The sequence below is a fragment of the Pygocentrus nattereri genome, chromosome 23 (genome assembly GCF_015220715.1).
Source record: "Pygocentrus nattereri isolate fPygNat1 chromosome 23, fPygNat1.pri, whole genome shotgun sequence".
NCBI classification, from domain to species: domain Eukaryota; kingdom Metazoa; phylum Chordata; class Actinopteri; order Characiformes; family Serrasalmidae; genus Pygocentrus; species Pygocentrus nattereri.
In genome coordinates this window covers 11,654,918-11,676,198 of record NC_051233.1, presented here as the reverse complement: position 1 = coordinate 11,676,198, position 21,281 = coordinate 11,654,918, and the positions used below count along the sequence as shown (strand labels likewise).

At 38.8% G+C, this 21,281-nt stretch overlaps 1 protein-coding gene across 1 annotated transcript; it reads right to left on the bottom strand.

Annotated features, from left to right (window-relative positions):
* Positions 1-10,669: 10,669 nt before the first annotated feature.
* timm8b (translocase of inner mitochondrial membrane 8 homolog B (yeast)) lies at positions 10,670-12,660 on the bottom strand. The gene is made up of 2 exons (XM_017701652.2): positions 12,434-12,660; positions 10,670-11,393 (listed from the first exon to the last, which is right to left on the bottom strand). The coding sequence occupies exons 1-2, from the start codon at positions 12,548-12,550 to the stop codon at positions 11,226-11,228; spliced, it is 285 nt and encodes a 94-aa protein (XP_017557141.1). The 5' UTR covers positions 12,551-12,660; the 3' UTR covers positions 10,670-11,225.
* Positions 12,661-21,281: the final 8,621 nt, after the last annotated feature.

Below are 21,281 nucleotides of genomic sequence, written 5' to 3'. Positions count from 1 at the left end.
TTTCTGGAAGAATGGTCAAAAATTCCCAAAACACACTCCTAACCATTGTGGAACTCCAAATGTATTTCCCCTTCCACACAAACAGCAAATGATTAAATGAAACTTTATCTTAAATGTGACAATCATACTAGTCCACATGCTTTAGATTAATGCTAGCTAAGTAGGTTCTGCTCTGATACGTCCTCATCCTCCATAAGTATCTTTTTATTCTTACCTTCTTGGTGCCACTTCTGCTGTTCTTCAGTTGCTGTCTGTCTCCACATGATCCATGTATGAAAACTGGTAAAGCAAAAAAAGCAGGCACTGCCTGTTATGTCAACCAAAATTAATATTAAGCCGTCCAGTAATAACATTATTAGATTTTTTTTGCATGTGTCTGCAATAAAAGTGACTTTATATTATCCAAAAGTGATTCAGTCATGAGTAGGTATGTGTGTGAGTGCACATATTAAACCCTATGGATTAAGAATGGGATCTCACTCAATTTCATGTGTGTGTGAAGGCAGATGAGTAAATACTTTTGGAAATATAGTCTATGTTGGGAGAAAAGAAAAACAGCATTTGATGAAAAGAACACTGTGCCAACTGTTAAGCATGGGGTAGACCCATTAACTATTGCTGGTTCTCTGGTAGAGGTAGCACAGGAAGTATTGTACAGGTAGATGAAAGAATGTATTCCACTAAATATCAACAAATTCTATATTCAAATGTGACACAGTTGAGAAACTGAAGCTGAAAAGAGGCTGGCATCTAAAATAGGACAAGGATCTGAGACAAACCACAAAATCTACCGTAAAGTACTTTCATCATCAAATGTTTTTTACATTTAAAAATTTTAAAAAGGTTGCAAGACAGCTCAAGACTGCTACAAAATTACAAGCATTCTGCAAGGAAAAGGGGGTGAAAATTCCTAAAACAAAAATAGAAAGCCTCCTAGCTGGCTACAAAAAGCATTTGTGGGCTGTGATGTCCAAACTTGAAACTTGCTTTTGTTTGTGGATCAAATATAAAGTAACTGTACATAAACATTTATTTCTAAATCAAACTCAGAGGTTGTTCTGTTCACTTAAAAATCAACAAAATATGCATTTTGGCTGCAGTGCACACACTATTGATTACAACTATATCTTCTTTATAATGGTGATCATAGGAATCAGGGTTTGCGAGGTCACCAATGTAATTTAGCCATTTTATTTAGTAGCCAAACCAGTCAATCAACCAGTCAATCTACATGTTGATGAAGGGAAAATAGTGGTATATCTGGGGAAAAAACTTAAAACATTTTCTTTGGGGACTAATTTGCCTCATGACATGCTGCATGTACCTCTTGGTCATGAATGAATTAAAAAAGAGCTTCAAAAAGAGCTTTTAGCAGGACTGAACACTGCAGACATCTGGTTACTGTTACCACCATTGGGAATGACTCTCTGTCTGTAAGCTTATCAAGAAAGCAGCATTTTACATCAAACCATTCCAAATGACTTTAAACATTAATGATAGCCAGTGATTTAAAACTCTGTGTTCTCCCTACTCTTGTGCAGCTCAACACAGATGCTTTCAAACAGTTTGAGTCTAATTTCCTTTTGGGAAAAGCTACACCAGTGTTTGTCCTTGTTTCTGTTGACGCCTGTCCCAGTTTCATTTTTCTTCTTCGTGTTTTGCCTTCTTTGATGACAAGGATTCACCTTCCCTTGCTTGTGCTGCATAATAAGTATGATCCTCCATTTGCCAAAATTTTATCATGACACAAAATGGTCAGCCAACACTGATGGCAACCATAGATTCTTCTTCTTTCTTCGTCTTTCAATCAGTGCAAATTCATTGTCAATTTAAAAACATAGATAAAACATAAAATTTCAGTTTTTGTTTTTTGGCCCACTCTGTCCTTACTTTCAAATCGGGAGTTACATGATGCAGAGAAGCCCACCACAAACTCCAAATGTATTTCTCCTTCCACACAAACAGCAAATGATTAAATGTCAAATTTAAGATTAAGTTTCAACCATACTAGTCCACATGCTTTAGATTAATGCTAGCTACGTAAGTTCTGCTCAGATACGTCCTCATCCTCAAGCATCTTTTTATTCGTACCTTCTTGGTGCCACTTCTGCTGTTCTTCAGTTGCTGTCTGTCTCCACAAGATCCATGTATGAAAACTAGTAAAGCAAAAAAGTAGGCACTGCCTGTTATGTCAACCAAAATTGGATTCACACCATCACACTGAATTTGATACATTAATCTCTCAAGGCTGATGTTAGGTTCTTATTCAAATTTGCATTCCACCTTAAACAGTGCAGCAGTTACACGCTGCAGCCTGTACAGGTGTCTGATTGTAACTGTGAAATCAGTAAGAAGCTAATTTCATCTTCATCAAAATTCTGTCCATTATTCTAGATTCACACTGAGTAAACTAGGGCTGCACCAATTTAGGTGGGTTGATGGTTCAACCTCTCAATAATAGAAATATGCTTGGATGTAAGATGTATAGACAGTCTGAGTTTTCCTGTGCTTATATGCATGAGCTCATAGCAACCAGCCCAAAAACGCTAGAAGCACACTGGGAACTCTCGCGATTACCCACTCCAGCACTGGACAACATTTCCTACATTTCTACAGCTTCCTATAAAGCATTTTAAAAGTATTAAGCCATCCAGTAATAACATTTTATTAGATATTTTTGCATTTATCTGCTGTAAAAGTGACTTTATTCAAAACACTGATTCAGTCATGAGTAGGTACGTGTGTGAGTGCACACAAGCATAATCTTGCTGGCCAGTAAAACCACCAGAAAAAAAAAGTGTGTTGCCCTGCCAGCTTCTATCAACATTCAGCGGTGGCGGTAGTGAAGATTCCATGTACACTGGCTTACTGCATGCTCTGATAAGCATCACTTTACTGCGCTATGCTAACCTATCTGCTTCCTGTCTTTAATTAGCCCTGCTGACAGACACCCTGCCAACAAGACATGCACACACACACACATCCGTCAAAGGCCACTTTGTGTTGAACACAAGGAGGAACCACAGAGGCCACAGCCTCTAAGCCCTTGATGTGGACCCTCTTATCCTCACAGCCAAACATAAAAACTCTCTTTTTATAAAGATATATGTCAGATTATTACATGCCTGCTAATAACTAAAGTACCAAGTCTGATCTTGCATTATTAGTATAGGGATAACTATTTTATTCTTTTGTCATTTGAACACTGATGAAGTCATTTTTATTTTGGTGGTCTACCACAGCATATTAGAGGAGAAATTAAATGTGAAGACTGTCAGCTTTAATATGAGGGTGTTTACATCCAAATCTGGTGAACAGCATAGGAATTACAACCATTTTCATTTATAACATTTTCAGGGGCACAAATGTAACAGAACAATTGGCAGCAATTAGCCATGTTTCAGTTAACTTTCAATATGATGTTAACTTTCCTCAATGAGTTGAAAAGTCAAAACGAACCCAGCAGAGATGGCAAAAATATTTGCCAACATTTGTAAAAAAAAAAAAAAAAAAAAAAGAATAAAAAGATTTAAGCTTGCTAAAAACATCTAATGGACAGATGCAACCAAGATCAGCTTCTACCAGAATGATACAAAAAGAAGAGTACAGAGAAATGAAGGAACTACTCGTAATCCAAAACATACCTCCTTAACTGTGAAGCATGGTGGAGGTAGTGTTGTAGCGTGGGCATGTACTGGATTCTCTCTGTTGTGAATATCTTGCACAACACCTTCAAAACTTCTCAGCTTCTCATGTTGGCTAATAGTCTTAAGGGAACATTTTCTGAACTTATCCTGAAAATGATCCTGAGGGAAATGACAGTTGAAGAACATTTTGCAGCTCTTGAGGGATTAATAAGGGGCCATTCCTGAGTCACGAGAAAATGTAAGAGTGTATGACCATTTCACTTAGGAAAACCACTGACATACAAAAGTACCACTTAAGCCATACTCAAAGGTAATCTTAAGAGGAAATTTAAATCAGGGTATTTTATGCCACCAGGAACTGAGCTGAATCCATATGCTGCTTCTAAATTCCTCTAAAATTTAAGCTGGTGCTCTGAAGGGTTACAGAATCATCTCAGAGAGTTTCTGCTATATGCCCATGAATTCACATTCAAGTTCCTTGAGGATGACTGTAAATCATACCTAGGGGTTACGTAATGACATTCAGAATTATGTGAGCTTAGAAACATCTGCTGAGCATATTTTGCTTGCAGAAGTGTTCTACATTATAATAGTGGAGGCTCCATATTTTTGTGTGTATAATTCGCTGTGTCAGTCACTGTAAGAAAAGATCAAGATGGTCTACCCTGATCAGAAGCACAGAAAGCTCTTACTCAAATTTGGTGTATTAATGTGGGGAAAAAACAAACCACAAAAGGCAATTGTTATTTAAAGCTTGTACCTTTTATTTTATCCTGTCTCCACTCTGCCCATTTTCTTTCCCCTGGCCCCTAGGGGGAAATGGTAATTGTGCAAGCAACTGTTTTCATCTGTATTATAGAATTTAACTTGCCTACGACTGGCTACCAACATCTCAGCTGTAGTGTTTTGTTCATTCAGTAGGTCTAATAACACTGGGATATCTCTCTACTACTCCCACAGTTAACAGTCCTTTGATATTAATCTGCACTTCTGCTGTAGGATAGATATTTTCATCACCATGAACACCTCATCTCTACACTCCCTTTGTGTAGGGTTTGAGTGAAATGCTTGGGCTTGCTCCTGTGTCTACTAATGCCTTAAGACCGCGCTTGCCTATTTTTACTTGAATGACTATCACCATTTATGGCACTTTCAGCATCACTGTTGGGCTTAGGGGTGTAACACAACTGGCTAGTGCTACTTTTGGTCATTCTGCATCCTCTGCTTATGTGCCCTTCTTGTCCACAATTATAACATTTAACGCTTCTTTCTGCATGATGTGTAACGTTGCCACTTTTACCCATAAATTTAGATTATTCTTCTCCCTACTATCACTAAGGGTATCAGGACTTCTCGGAAAAACACCTCTAGACTTCTGTGCTGTCGTCCAGCTTCTACCTACATAGTCTCTGAACTCCCTCTCGGCTTGCCTGGCTGCATTGTACGCCTCTGCAAGTTCAGCCGCCATTGCCGTGGACTGTGGATTGCGTTCTATGATCCGTGTGCGCAGGTCAGGATTCATTAGATTGAGATATTGTTCAAGGATAATTGTGTCCCCAATCTCAGCTTTTGACTTTTCTTCAGGCCTCATCCACTTTTCACAGTCCTTTCAGCTTGCAGTGCAATTCCTTTGGTGTGTCCTCATCCTTGATACTTGCATTTCTGAGTCTATACATTTCTCTGTTGATTTCAGATTTGCTCAATATTGTTACTTTTGCCTTGCTGTACACTTCAATATCTCTGGTGTCTATAGAAACATATGCCTCTCTAGCTCTTGCTTCAAGTGCAGGAACTAGATGAATAGCCCAGTCTTCTTCTGGCCAATCTGCCGTTTGAGCTATTCTCTCAAACGTTAGCCGATAATGGTCTATGTCATCTGACTCTTTCAGTTCAGGCAGCGTTGGAGTTGATCTAGAAGGTCTTTGCATTAATATTACACCCCTCTGTCTTGTTTCAGCATGTGCTGCTGTGAGTGGCTGATCTTACAATTGTTGTGTCTGTTCTTATGTGCTGCACCAACTTTGCTTGCATCGCGGAGACTCCTGAAGTAGCGTGAACTGTTGTTGCAACGCTCTCCATCTTGTTGGCTTGCTGTTGTGCTTTGTCCCGTTCTTGCTGCCTTTGGAGGGAAACTTTGGAACATCGACGCGAGGTACTCCACGCTCATACATGAGGAGCTGGGTTTTCTTCTGAAGCCAGTTCGGGCATGTATCGTTCCTCTACGCAGCCCTCTTCTTCAGCGTAAGTGTCTTCGCTGGTTGCACGCTTCGGTGAAATAATTGAAGTCTTTTCTACTTAACGGTGTGCTTTGTTGTTCTCTCTCTTGGCTCTGTTGTTGATACTTTCTTCTTTACGGCTTCTGCTAGGCTCTGTCACACATTCAGAATGAGCTCCCTTTGCAGGCTCCCTTGGTTTGGTATTGGGGTGCTTTATCGGGTTTAGTAACAGCACTTCATGTATTACTGCTTCCGTTCTTCGTCGTTTTTTACCACTGCCGCCATTTGTGGTAGAGTGGACTCAAAGTGGCCTGGAGTTTACCATGTTGGCATGTTTGGAAGAAGATTGCACACATTATCAAAAATCCAAACAGCACTACAAAAGATCCATCACCATGGTACACACAAAAAATAATAATAAAACTCAAATTCATGACAGGCATTTTGTTATTCTTCCTTGACTATTCTCAATTAATTTCCCTTTCTAGCTCTGGGTGCATATCAGACTGAAGTGGACTGAACCAAAACTAAATTCAGGTGTTCATCTGGTAAAATAGTCACATTCCTATTCACAGTACATACATATTCAGCATAAATTTCAAGTAAACATATGTATAAATGTCATTCATAGCCAGTGTTCAATATTTGCCATTAGTTTACTAACAGTTTTGTCTTTCTTTCTCCCCAGTTAAGTAACTGTCTCTTCACGTTAATTAAAATAATAGGCTTTGTCATGCCTTTGTCCCTTTTAGACCTGTTCATGGCTGTTGGTGATGTGGTAAACCAGCTAGCATCATCACACAGGCTGTAGTCCATTTGTTTCTCTGCATACTTTGTTAGCACCCTTTTATCCTGTTCTTCAGTGGTCAGGACCCTCACAGAGCAGGTATTACTATCAAAACAGCAATAATGCATCACTTAATCTTATCGAACGGCCTACTTTTAAAACATTGATTTAATTGGATCATTGGATTATGGGAGGAAGCGCTTAAAGGAGAAGTAACATTCCAAAATAACAATCCACTTTTAAACTAGCAAAATTGAGAAGAACTGTCAAGAATTGTAGTTATACTGTAAAAACCACATTTTGGTCCATACTGCCAACCTGACCGTTGGTGAATGGGGTAAGAAATATTGAGGAGAAACAGTTGAGCTACAATCTGTGATTGTAGATCTACACAGTGCCCCTTTACAGTAAGTGGACGTGATAAAATGGACAAGACATGACTGTCAACAAAATAACAAAATGACTGGAGATACAAGGTAGCTGTAAGTAATAAAGTGGCCAGTTAGGATATGGAAGTTATGTGGCTATAAGAGATAAGAAATGTAGGCCTATGTGGGATCATGAAGTTTAAAGGGTTAATAGGCTCACGTAATATTTCCCCAAGATTTAATTTATTGGTAAGTTCTAAGCCAAGAGTAAATATAATATCCCTTCCTTTTTTATTAATACACATATGATGTAATTTCCCCATTGCTGAAATCATCTGCATGCCTCTTCTTCTCTAGCAGCCTTGAATTCCAAGCAAAAATACAGGTCGGAGTCACAGCAATGGAATCAGCCAATGGGAAGGCATGTTATAAACACAAACCAGTCTTTTTTTTTTTCCTAAAGAAATAACTTCAAAATAGAGTCCTGATGAGATGGGATTTACTGATTCGGTTCTTTGTGTACAAGTTGTACAATCTGGCTAGCCTCAGAAATGCACTAAAACAGCACTAAATCCAGACAAGGCAGCTGGGATTGATCAAAACCCAACACAGACAGATCATTAACAGGTGGTCAGTGCTGAACACCGACAGTTAACCTTTATTGCTGTACTTTTGGCTTTTTATTAAGATAAATTCCCCATGCTCCCATTTCATGAAACTACCATCTTTAGCCACAAGGTGGCAGTATCTGTTTTTGCTTACAGATACTATGGTTTACGCTTTAAAAAGAACAGCTGGTAACTGGAAAAGCTTTGTACATGGATATGAATTGATGTATTGTCTGAAGGTGGCCGTTCAACCACATAGATTTTGAAATGTTTTAATCCATTATAATCAAGTTTAATAATATTTGCAAACATCTGGGTTCATTTTTTGGCTTAATAAAAGCCAACTTTTCACGGGTGTATTAGTTCAATGATTCAACTAATGCAGGGTTGACAGATTCAACCACTAAGAGAGGCTGATTAAAAACCTCAACAACTCCAAGAGTTTATTTTAATTCTGAGTAACAGTTTATTATAAACTGAACTGCTGAACTGGCCGTTGTTTATTCAAAATACAATATTAACAGCAAAATATAGGCCTTGAAATATTACATAATTGCATGAATCCTGTTTAAAGAGGAAGTCTTTTAAACCTTCCTATTTGCTTGTTCTAGATTCCTGGCACCTTTTCTTGATCTTGCGGGCACTAATGTGTTAAATGGCTGCTCTAGTCACATTTGTTGTTAGCTGGAATGATTGGACCACAGGGACCTTTTAATGTAATAACACTGTAACACTGCCAAACTGTGCTTTTTTAAAGAGTGCTATGTTTTAGAGTACCAGAAATACAATCAAATAATATTATGCCATGTACTAAATGGGAGATACAGATGCTTCTAGACAGATGTGCTGCATGATACCATTAAGCTATTAACATCCTACCAAGCTCTGTGGCATGTACACAATTTGGATTAAGAGGAAAAGACCCAAGTGAAAGAAAGTTCATTATTGTGGTACAAGAGGACATTTTTGTCGAAAGCATGTGGAATGAGTCTGAAATCATGCGACATATAGGAAAAACAGAACAGCTGTTCCTCAAGTAACTCAGAATGTCAGTGTGAGCAAGAACAGTACATCCACAACTACACAGAGAGGGTTTCAGAACTCATTACAAAGATGAAAGCATGTTTGAGTTCAGTGGTGTAAAACCATAAGCAACTGGTCTACAGAGATGTGGAAACGGTGATAGTCAAATGTATTACCTTCCACTATATTCTCAAGTAGGTGTGGGGGCTTATGGTGTACATCAAGAGAATGGCACAGGCCTGAGTGCTTGATACCTACAGTGAGGGGGTCCAATAGCACTGCTATGGCCTGGGGGAATTTTACTGGAATGGTCCGTTACTCCCCTCAGAAGGAAGTCAATGCAAATCAATGCAAAGTTATTCTGATTGATCACCTTTACCCTATGATGACATATTTCTATCCTTCTGCGAGTGATCTCTATTCACAGGACAGGAGGGGTCACTGAACAGTTTATATATGCTATGGCCTTTACAGTAAACAGATGTGTGCTGTTGATTTTCTAAGCGAGAGCAAGTTAACACGTCCTCTACAGGCAACATACATATCACTGTTGTCAGAAGAAAATCTTGTATCTCCAAAATGGCAACTTTACAGGAGAGGGAAACTAAATCCCCTTAAGTTTAATGTAAGTAAATGGAACCAGACTTTTTTTCATGTCATTTTTGGCTGTTCTTTTTGGTCCATTCTTCAAATTTACACAATATAAAGGGCTAACCCTAACCCTATGATAAGGTATGTCCATCCTGTTGGGAGTGATCTGTTCCAGGATGACAGTGCCCCGTTTCACAGGACAGGAGGGGTCACTAAATGGTTTGAGTATTTATTTAAAGCAGATGCTATGGCCTTCATAGTCAACAGATCTCAACCCAGTTAAACACCTCAACAAGCTTTAGGACTGACGTGTTAGACAGTGCTCTTCACTGCCATCATTGAAACACCAATTGGGGTAATTTCATTTAGAACGATGGTTGAACACAGTTCCACAGACTTGTAGAATCTATGCCAAGGCGCACTGACGCTGTTCATGTGATCCTTGATGGCCTGAACATCTTAATGTAGTTTTCTCCTTTAACACTTGTATGCAATTGTTTTGATGCCATTGGTCAAATTACATGTGCTGTTGAATTTCTAAGTGAGAGCACACTTAGAGAGGGAACACAACACTGTTGTTAGAAGAAACCTCATATCTCCAAAATAACAGCTTTAGTAGGAAAAAAAGCTACTTAAATTTTAATGTAAGTCAATGGAAACACTTTTTTTTCCACGTCATTTTGGAGCGTTTCTTCAGATCCATTCTCCATGAAATTTACACACAATATAAAGGGCAACGGTGACAAATTTTTTATGACAAAAAAGGATATAAAAGGTTTTCTTATGACAGCAGCGATATTTTAATGCACAATTACTGTTTATTTACTATCTTTAACATATTGGGGAACAAATGAAACAGAATGTGGCCTGTGCACAAGGTTCATTTTTTTCAGATGTGAAACAGCAAATAGAAATTGCAAACTAAAATTAGAAATGTAGAAAATAAATGTTAGTTTCCTGTGTATTGTGTGTATTTTCACATAGAAAATCAAAGAAACATGTAATTTGGTATATTGGTGGGGGGCTGCTGTTCAAACTTTGCATGTGACTGCATTATGCTCAATTAAAGTATAATGGGCTCCATAAATGCATCTAGATAGCTGTATTTATTTTAGGGGAATCCAGTGATTTTTTTCAAAATGTCAACATTATCAACATTACATTAAAAAGAAAAACAAAGACACATCCAGGTTCACTGGTCATTCCGGGAATGTGAGTAGTAAACATGGCAACCCCTGGTTTCTATCACCCCCACTGTAAAGAAATCAGAATCGTTAAGTTTCTCTAAAGTTTACTAATTCACATTAAACTGCTCTCATTTCTTTATCTCAACGACTAAATTATGCAGCAATTCTGAAAAGTCACTGAAATTCTCCTTTTAACCCACACACTTTAGAAAGTGAATGTAATGATAAAAATCAAGACACACTTGACTAACCATCCGTTTATTACATACAACTGATTTGCATGTGTTTTGTACGTGATAATATTTCAGAAAGAAACATCATAATGTGTTCACAGTTTTCTAAACTCTAATACAGGAAAGTTTGCCTGCTTGAAAATTATAATCACTGTCATTATCGATTAACCTAAACACAAATATTCACTATAACCGCAAAGTCCACTGTTTTCCTGCTGGGGACATCGGACATAAATGAACGAAACACGAATTGGAAGATCTACAACCAACATGGCATGGTAGGGAGGTGCTGTGTAGTGTGTCCTTTCCCAAACACTGAGGCTCAGGCAGAACATTAGACCTTCATTCCCATGACGAAGGGAAGCAGAGCCTGAATCCCAGATGGTAGAACTATGTCAGGTTTGAGGAGTTATTTGAAATACAACCAGAGCTTGAATCTCAAATGCCTCCTTGTTGCAAATATAATAGATTATATGTTTGTTGTAGGGAGCCCCTTTGAGATCCAGCCCCCATTTGAAAAAGTGTATAAACAGATATGCCGCCTCCAAACAGTCCTCCAGGGGGGTCAGTGCGTGCCCTTCTGGACCATCTGTGAGAAGCGGTTGGTGATGGTCAGGGTGGTATCAATGAAGCGCTCCACGCAGCTCACCAGACATGTCTCCGTCCGCGAGTCCAGCTTGGCACTCGGCTTATCCATGCACTTGTCCCAGCAGACGTCCGTGAAGTTGTGCACCTGCGAAATGGTACCAGTTTTCAGTCACTGCAAAACCAGACAGGACAGGGACACAAAAAGAGCTTTGCAGGGGGTTCTGGCTTGTGTGTGTGTGTGTATAAAGGGCCTCTTCATTAAAAAATTTTTTTCCCACTTTCTTGAAACAGAAAGAGTCTGATGTAGTATGTAAGCACTGTTAAAGTTACAAAACATACCATTGGGGGCACACCTGGTTTGTCTTTGTTTTGTTTATTTCGGATGAAGCCGACTCCGCCAAAACCAGAACGAATGAGGCACAATACAAAGCAATCAGCACAAAGATCATTTACATACACCAGTCTTAAAAGCAAAGTAACAAAAACAGCCTATTTAATGTTACACTATAAAGAGAGGCTGAAACAGTCATGTAAAGTTAGTTTTTCTTTTTTTTGTGCTATGTAAACACATCCAAACATCACATGTGGACCTCTGGGGAGAAAGAACTGTAAGATATGGACCCTTTTTTAGTGTTTTATTTTCCTGTTACACTGAACAGTGGAGGTTAAACTATAAGTTAAATAATATATTTTCTATTCTGTTTTGGTATTGTGTAACAAGAAATTAACTTTTGTTTATTCGCTGTTTCTTCTGTAAGACGGTTGCATAAAACTGATCAGATCAGAGAATATGCACAGTAGTCACTACTTGAAAGCAGAGTAATAACAAGTTCCCTTTTTAGCCCAAACCACAGCATAACGTAAGCTAATGCTGCCTGTGCCCACACGGCCGTGTCTCAATGCCACCTCTACTGTACTAAATAGTGTGCACTTGGCTCAACGGGTGGTTGATGTGCAGTTCAGTGGGTTCAGTAACGTTGACTATATAGTTAAATTACAGGTTGAGACGCAGACACCCATCATGCCTTGAGAGAATAGACAGACAGAGACTCCAAGGGAGAGAGGGAAACAGAACAAGAGACGAACAGAGAAAGGCTAATAGAAAACGGAGAGAAAGACAGACAGACAGGGAGGGAGGAACAGAAAGAGACCTTTAGACTGAAAGTAACAGCCGTGTCCACTCACCTGAGCCTGAAACTGGGCTTTCTGTTGCTCCACGGCTAACAGCCGCTGAAGCTCTGCCGCGTCGGCTTTTTCTGAAGAACTGGCGGACGGCATATCAAAACTACTGAAATCAGCCATTTCTACTGAAACGTTATAGCGCAGTTATGTCCAGTACAGCGCGAAGGGTAAAGTCCGCACACCATGCGACCGCGAACGACTTCTGCCGCATGAATATGACGTCACATCGGACCTAAGGGTTTGTGGAAAAAATAATAAAACAAAATAGTTTTTTAAAATCTGTAATTCGACAAATCTAACATGAAAATGAGAATCATAAAAAAAACATAACATTTAAAAATATTGCTACACGGTTGCTTTGGGCGCTCCACAGTTTTACTTTGACCTTTCCGCACATCCAGCACACCAGGTGGCAGAATTGAGGAAAAAACGAAGCTGCTCGCGTTTAGGCTCGATCCCTATTCAAGCAGGAAGCCCTTCCTTACTTCCCTTCCCTGCTGTTTCATGTTACGTAGCTGTATTCCAGGACATAATCCTTCAAGCCCAGTTAACTGAACTAAAGTAGAGGAAAGCTTAGCTGCATTCAAACGCTGAGGTTCGTCCACGCGTGCTTGAGGGACTTTCAATGCAGAAGGGAACAAGAGGACAGGACTTCATTTTGATTGGAATCAAGCCAAATTTTTCCTTGTTCGACATGGCTACAAAACGCCAGTGGGCGCCCGCGAGCGGGTTCCGAGTGAATTGGGGTGAACAGCTAAAAATGGAAGGTTAAAGTATTTTCTGACCCCCTTCCCAGGACCTTCCTTAAACTGTGGGGGAGTAGAGGGACAAATTACACTAGGAAGTAAATAAATCTCACCTGTATGTTTCCTTTTTGCTACAGCCAACGAGTTTAGAACGTTAGCGTTACTGCCACTGAGTGCCGATTGGCTGGCGAGCGGAGCAGCTCATTGGTTGAGTGAAGCAGTTTGTGCTGATGTCATGGACGTACATAAGGCGCCAGTAGTTGAGACATGCTCAAAAATATACCACCACTGTTAAAATGTTCTAAACCGTGATCAAAAGTTTTTTTTAATTAGCACATGAATAGAATTGAACTCTCTGCATTTTCTCCAGTTTGTGTTTTTATTCTTGAACTTGCTAGAGACATAGCAAACCTCCAGCACCACTACAGTGCTCCCTTAAGTTTTCAAAAAGCCTCAAATAAATACCCCTTTTCATAAAAAGCGCTGCTGATCTCTTAAAAGTCTAATGAGACTGCCATGTAAAGTGTTTATACAGCCTAACAGCACCACTGATGTTATTTATTATTGAGTCACTCTTTGAGGAGTACAGACCAAGTAAGCTTAGTGTAAAGTTAACCTCTGGTCAGTCTCTTGTTGGTACGTATTCAGAAACACTCTCCTGTGTTGAGGCTTGAGCCATTTCGACAGGCTGTTAATCTTAGACCTTTTTGGTAAAAAAAAATTTGTACTATCTAGGTTCAAGTATCTGTATCCCATCCATCCATCCATTTTTCTAATCCGCTTCTCCGTCAGGGTCGCGGGGGGGTGCTGGAGCCTATCCCAGCAGTCTTCGGGCGGAAGGCAGGATACACCCTGGACAGGTCGCCAGTCCATCGCAGGGGAGACAGACAGACATACACAATCACTCACACACTCCCACCTAGGGGTAATTTAGCATGTCCAATCGACCTGACTGCATGTCTTTGGACTGTGGGAGGAAACCGGAGAACCTGGAGAAAACCCACGCAGACACGGGGAGAACATGCAGACTCCACACAGAGAGGACCCCGGTCACGGAATCGAACCCAGACCCTCTTTGCTGTGAGGCGACAGCGCTACTCACCACACCACCGTGCCTATCTGTATCCCAAATACCCCAAATAATTCAGAGATCATAGTTGGATGGCCAGTACTTTAGTTGGATGGCCAGGGCCAGTACAGATGGTTAATTCCATTCACTTTTGAATGTGTTATGTTACAGTTTTAATGCATGTTATAAGAATATTATTGAACATGTAAAAATAATGTTTTTAGTTAAATATATGCTCATTCTAAAATAGACACCTGCAACATGTCCCAAAAACGTAATATATGTATATATGTTGTTATATAGTGGGGCAGTCGTATGCTGGAGTTTAGGGAACTGGCCCTGTGACCGGAAGGTTGCCGGTTCGGTCCCCAGCGCCGACAGTCCATGACTGAGGTGTGCTTAGACAAGATACCTAACCCCCAATTGCTCCCCGGGCGCTGTTGATAGGGCTGCTCACTGCCCCTAGTGTGTGTGTGTGTGTGTGTGTGTGTGTGTGTGTGTATGTGTGTGTGCTCACTAGTGTGTATGTGGTGTTTCACTTCATGGGTGGATTAAATGCAGATGTGAAATTTCCCCATTTGTTTGATTAAAAAGTGTCACTTATATGTATATAATGTGTACATATTTATATTGTCATGCCTTGGACTAACTCTCAGACCGAAACGGACTGCATTACCCAGACTCCTCCAGGCAATCATGTGACTGCTCAACTTCCTTTTCACTCGGAGTCCAAATCGGACTACATAGCCCACAATCCCAACAGGGATCATTTGACTTCTGACAATGTTATACCTATCAGCACTCGCAATCACCGGATTACTAATATGCCTCACCTGTGTTTGTGTATCACATGTGTACTGCAGACAGTTTATAAGCCCAGGTTTAAGTATGAGTCAGTGTGAGGTATTGCTTCCTGGTAAACAAACTAAGCGCTTTTTCTGATTGTATTTTGCCTGTTATTTGACCTGTGCTTGTTTTCTCATTCTCTGTTTTTGCTTGCCCTTTTTGTACCTTTGGCGTGGATTTTTGCTCTGTGTTTTTGTAACCCTTTTGCCTGCTTTGTGACTATATTTTCTGCCTGACCCTTTTGTTTTTTGTTGTGTTCTGTCCACTTAATGTTATGATCACCCTTGTGATCCTGCTCCACCTTTTGGCTTTGACCCATGCTTGTACTACGGACTAGTAGTAGAAACCTTATTATTCTTATCCGCACACGTCTGGATTCTGTTAACATGCTTATATATATATATATATATATATATATATATATATATATATATATATATATATATATATATATATATATGTATGTATATGTATATATGTATGTATGTGTGTGTGTTATGTGTGTGTGTACATACATACATGTGTTATGTGTGTGTATGTATATATATATATATATATATATATATATATATATATATATATATATATATATATACATATATGTATGTACACACATACACACACATACACCATACACACACACATATATATATATATATATATATATATATATATATATATATATATATATATACACACATACACACACATAACACATGTATGTATGTACACACACACATAACACACACACATATAAATATATATATTTAGGTGCCAAATACAACAACTAAGTTCCCATATGATTCCACAGCTGAAGACTAAAAAATGGCCAAAAAAATCCACTTTTTAAACTGAGGTTATGGGTGTCTTCAATCTCTGAACAGTTTATATGATTAGTTATCTACTTTATTAGTACATAACATCCCATTTTTAATCCATTCCATTCCAACCACTACTAGAAAAAAAAACGTGTTAAGTTTGCTGCAGAAGTTTTGTCTACTCCTTTTAGGACAACGTGGCTGATGATTAACCTGAGGAATGTCGTGGGACCCTATGTGGTCAGCTGTGGCATCCTGACCCTTCCACCAGTGATGATGAAGACATACGCACTGTGATATACCAAAAACCTAAAGAAAATGTTTTGGCCTCTAGCCTCATAAACGTTACCCACTTGTCATGCAGCCGCCTCATCCCTTATCATGCCTTTTTCTCAATTAAGCTGAAGTCGGTTTCATTTTTGTCAAGTTCTTGTTCGAATGTTCCCTGTTCCACCTTAAATGGTGCAGCGGTTACATTCTGACACCTTAGACACTCTAGGCTAGCATCGCCATTGAAATAATTGCCACAGCAAACAGAACAAAACAGTCCTCCTGTTTCATAGATGACATTCTAAATATGTTTTGGCCTCTAGCCTCATAAAAAAGTTACATTAATTTGTTATCCTATATTTCTCCACACCTCCAAAGTTCAGTCTTAGAAGTTGGTTGCACATTTTATATGATGGGGGCTGTTTTGGTGGTCTACCTGGTCTTGCACAGTTGAGATGAGCTTCTCTACATCTTTTAATAATTTTTTGATTTCACTCCTTTTTAAACTTACTTCCTTTTAACTTTCCACTTCATTACTGAAGCAGATTATCGTATAATCTCCTAAAAAAATGTGAACTTACTTATTGGCTGATTGGACTGGAATTTAAACATGGTAAGAGTGGGCACTTTGATTTGTAGATGCTGGTATTTTGCTGTGAATCCCACCAGGAGGTGCTGTAGTCTGATACTTCATGGACATTAAAAATACAGCTGCACATTCTTGGACCAGCTGCAGTGCGATGTGTTTCTATCATGCTATCACTATGGTAATATACTGCTGTATTATATAGTAATTTCAGTAAGATTTAATAGACTAAGCATTCTGTGAATGTGAAGACAAGCGCATATGGTTGTCCATGTCTCTGGCTCAGCAGTGTGTGAACGTTAGAGATGCCTCTCTGGTGAATTTTGCATCATTTGTCATTTCATTTGAACAGAATGTATTTACTATGTCAGATCACTTTGTTTTTGCATTTTTCAACAGCTGAAGTTCACTAAAACAATGTAATTTAAAGTGCAATTAAAACTCAAGCTTGTGTTGATTCATATTTATAGGAAAAGAAAAATGACAGAGAATGTTTCTTTTGTGTATTTTGTTTGTGATGATAACTGCATGATAATATTATAAAAGTTTTTTAATGTGAAAGTAAAGTGTTTTAACGTGAAAATGTTCTCCTTGAAATTCCTGGCAAGATGTAACTCTGCTGAGCACTCCAAATCTCATAATACACATCGATCTGGTTCATTCTAACTAATGATCACTATAGCCAGCACACAAAACAAATGCTAGCTAACCAGAGAACTTACAGTGAACAACTATTGTGCTTTACAATGAAAATCGGTTCTAAATATTTTTGGAGGTAATATTCATGGCAGTCTTTTGCTCCTTGTTGGGGGGCCAAAATGTGTAACTTTACATTTTCACTAACAGCCCATACTGATTATTTTCACCAATAGCCGATACTAATCTGAATGCCCCATTCAAAGACACAGTAAGTGATTCTTGAGAACGATTGTTGATATTTGAACTCAAGAGAAAAACAAATGCACCCCTCCCTTCAGAAGCTCTGACCCCTGCGCCTTCATGGCCATAAAACTCTTCACAAACATTGTAAAAAAGTTAGCCAACTGTTGTCACAGTGGCTACTGCTAAGCTAATCAGCTGCTCTTAGCTACCACAAACAATGGGAAAAATCAATAATAAGCTCTTGGTTCTGAAACAGCAAAAATGAGTTACGTTACCCACTTGTCATGCAGAAACAGAGCAGCCGCCTCATCCCTTATCATGCCTTTTTCTCAATTAAGCTGAAGTCGGTTTCATTTTCACTTTCAGCCCTTGCGAAAGCTGTAAGTCATGAGCTGGTACAGTGTAACCTAGGCTAAGATTAGTGCTTAGATGTTAACATACTAACAGAAATGAATCTTCATAGCTTTGACAGCAAACTTTGTTAATTACAGCTCTATACATTCACATAAGTGAGTTTACAAAGTACACTAATGGGAGCCAAATATGTAATTTACTTCAGGTAAAATGTTTTTCTTTAGTGAAATGAATATGAGGCTGAGGTTGGCTTCCTATTCACCAGCTTCTTGTTTGACCATTCCACCTTAAATGATGCACTTATTACATTCTGGTGCTTCAAATAGCTCATATGTTTTGCATCCCTGATAAGTTAAGAGAGATATCGGCCAATCACTGATTGCAGGTTTGGGCTGAAAATCGACTGATACTGATACACAGCTGATCGATCCTTCCATCTCTATGCCAAGTGGTGCTAATGTATTCTTGGTGGTTGCTAAGATGCTGCGTAGGTACCCCAAGTGTTTGCTAAAGTATTGCTAACTGGTTACTATGCTACCTCTGGTCATTCCTAAAGTTTTGCTAGGTGATTGTTGAGGTGTTCCAGATGGTTGCTAGAGTCTTACTTACTGGTGGCTGTGAGATCTCAGGTAGTTGCTATGGTATAGCTGGTGCTTGCCAGAGTGTAGATAGGTTTTTGCTGTGGTATCCAAAGTGGTTTCTATTTGTGTTTGCTATGGTATCTCTGGTGGTTGCTTAGGTGTTGCTAGGTGATTGTAAGTTTGATTACCACTGGTCAAAGTATATGTTTATATGTTTGTTTCTAAATGAAAACAAACATTGCAATGAAATCTAACATGCTCATCAGTGCCCAAACTTTAGATATGACTAAATTTACCAAATGTAAAACATTCTGTAGTTCTGTTTCTTATTTTTGTATATTTTAATTTTAGGTGTCCATGCTGCTAAATTAACATTACACCTTGAAGCCTCCACTGAGAAGCCTTCCTTGAGAGTTCACAAGGCATTGATTGGAGTCAGTAGGAATTTCAAGATGAATCTCCTGTAAAAACAATAGCTTTATGATTTCTGAAGCTGACATGTGTTATGTGTCATGCTTATTTGTACTTTATCATGTCCTTCATCTGAGGCCTGCTAACCTTTTGAAAAGGATGAAAATATGTCACTGTCTCAGACCAGAACTTGCTCATTCAGGTGCCATACAAACACCATCTTTGATGGTTTCTTTTTGTAAATATATCCTTGTTCCAACATGTTCCAAAAACGCCTGTTTACCATTGTGTTACATCACCTTTCCTTTTAACAGCACTTAATGAACGCCTGGAGACTGAAGACACCAATCGATCCGGTTTTGAATGTGGAATTTCTTGCCATTCTTCAGTTATACAAGTTGCCACCTTTTTTATTTTGCACCTTTAGAGGGTGAAACACATAAAGCTTGCATTTCTTGGCAAAGTGGCGAGCCTCAACCCATCCTTGCTCATAAAAGACTAGGCCTTTTCTGAATGCTTCTTTTACATGCAGTCATGCCTATATCACCTATTTTAAAACGTGTGCTGAACATTAACAGCATTTTTAATCTTAAATTGCCCTGTTCCAACTTTTTTGTAACGTGTTGCAGGCAGCAGAAGGGTTTCTGGAGGCGAGGTATGCAGAGTTGTGCTGTATGCCTGACCCCCTCTGCCAAAGGGATCTTAAATGTTGTGCTTTACTGTTGTTAATGCTGTCTGTTAGTTTGAGGTGTGTGTATGTGATGTGTTATTTTGTATTAGGCTGTGGTGTTTTACATAGAATGAAATTGCATGGTCATGGTGGCCTCCCCTGAGATTTTTGCTGTTATATGCTTAATTTGCTGGTGTTAATAATCATGGTCACTCCCATGTCTCTTTATTTGCCAAGATGCTACATTTGGTGTCAGAAGTGGGATAGTACCCACTCTGTGGCAGGGAGTAGAATAATGCTTTAATGAACTTCAGGGCGGACAGCAAGGAAGGCAGAGCCTAGTGAAAGTCATTTGCACTTCTCATAGCAAATGTCGTGGCCTGTCCCATATCTCCTTCTTCACCAAGACATTACAATATTTACTAAAAACAATTAAGCTGATGGGTTGAAACACTGCATATTGTGTCTTTGTACTGCTATTTCATTGCATGTTAATTTACAGATCACTGCTTCCTGTTTATATTTGCATTTCAATGTCCCAGCTTTTTTGTAATTAGGTTTGTAAACCCTGAAACATTCAGAGAAACTATACTTCAGTGAATGTAAGGGTACTTTGTCATAATATTTCTCAATTAAATGTGTTTGGAGCCAAAAATATACTTAAATGAAAGTAAAAAGCATCCATATTTAAACATCCTGTACCGATCAAGTTTGCACAAGTATTTTCATTAGTATTTTTATTTTTGAATATTTTAGAATAAAGGTGGCCATCAAAACTATAAAATAATTGATGTGGAATTATGCAGTGACCAAAAGCAGTGTTGAACTAGTCAAACTACTGTTTATTTTAGATACTTTTAGAAATGAGCCTTCTTTGTCTTGGTCATTCTCTCAAGCAGCTTCATGGGGAGCCAGGTGTTATAATTTTTCAGCAGGACTAAGGAAGTTCCACATACTCTGAGACTTTGTTGCAAATCACTTATGCTTATGGGAGGTGGCATGTTTCAATATTTGAATTCAAATTTAATTTTTTTTTTAAAGTAATTTTGTACATAGGCATCAATAAAATTCTTGAGGATCAACAGAAACAAAATAAATGAGTTATACTCAAATACAGCCTTTTGTTTTAAGTCAATTAACACATAGTTGCTGTTCAAAAACAGATTTCTCATATTTTTTCTTGGTTATTATTTTTTTACATCATTTGAACACTGTTGGCCAATGGAAATTTTCCAAAATCACTCTGAATAAACCCTCCTGACATTAATTTACAAAAAAAGTAAAGCATGTTTTTTCCCTCTCTTGGACAGTCACTACATTGGAGATCCTTGGGTTTTTTTTTGGGGGGGGAGGTTTGGACAGTGACGATGTTGCTGTCTTGTCTCTAAAGATAAATGAGGGTGATATAAAGTCCTAATCAAACATGTAGGCTTATCAGTGTGCAAAAATGCAGCACATGGTTGTTTAGCAGCACTGATTTCAGCTCATCAACCATAACACTATTCTACTCCCAGATGAGGACATTAAGGTGTTTTTTGTCACATTGAACGCCACCTTGAGGCCAGTGGAAGTCAATTCACTAAGCTGACTTGACCTAAATACCTCTGAACAGCAGAGC

Excerpts from the sequence above, each read along its gene's own strand:
- timm8b (XM_017701652.2), bottom strand. The coding sequence starts at position 12,550 with ATGGCTGATTTCAGTAGTTTTGATATGCCGTCCGCCAGTTCTTCAGAA. Across the intron at positions 11,394-12,433 it reads AAGCCCAGTTTCAGGCTCAG|GTGCACAACTTCACGGACGT; the intron begins GTGAGTGGACAC and ends ACCATTTCGCAG.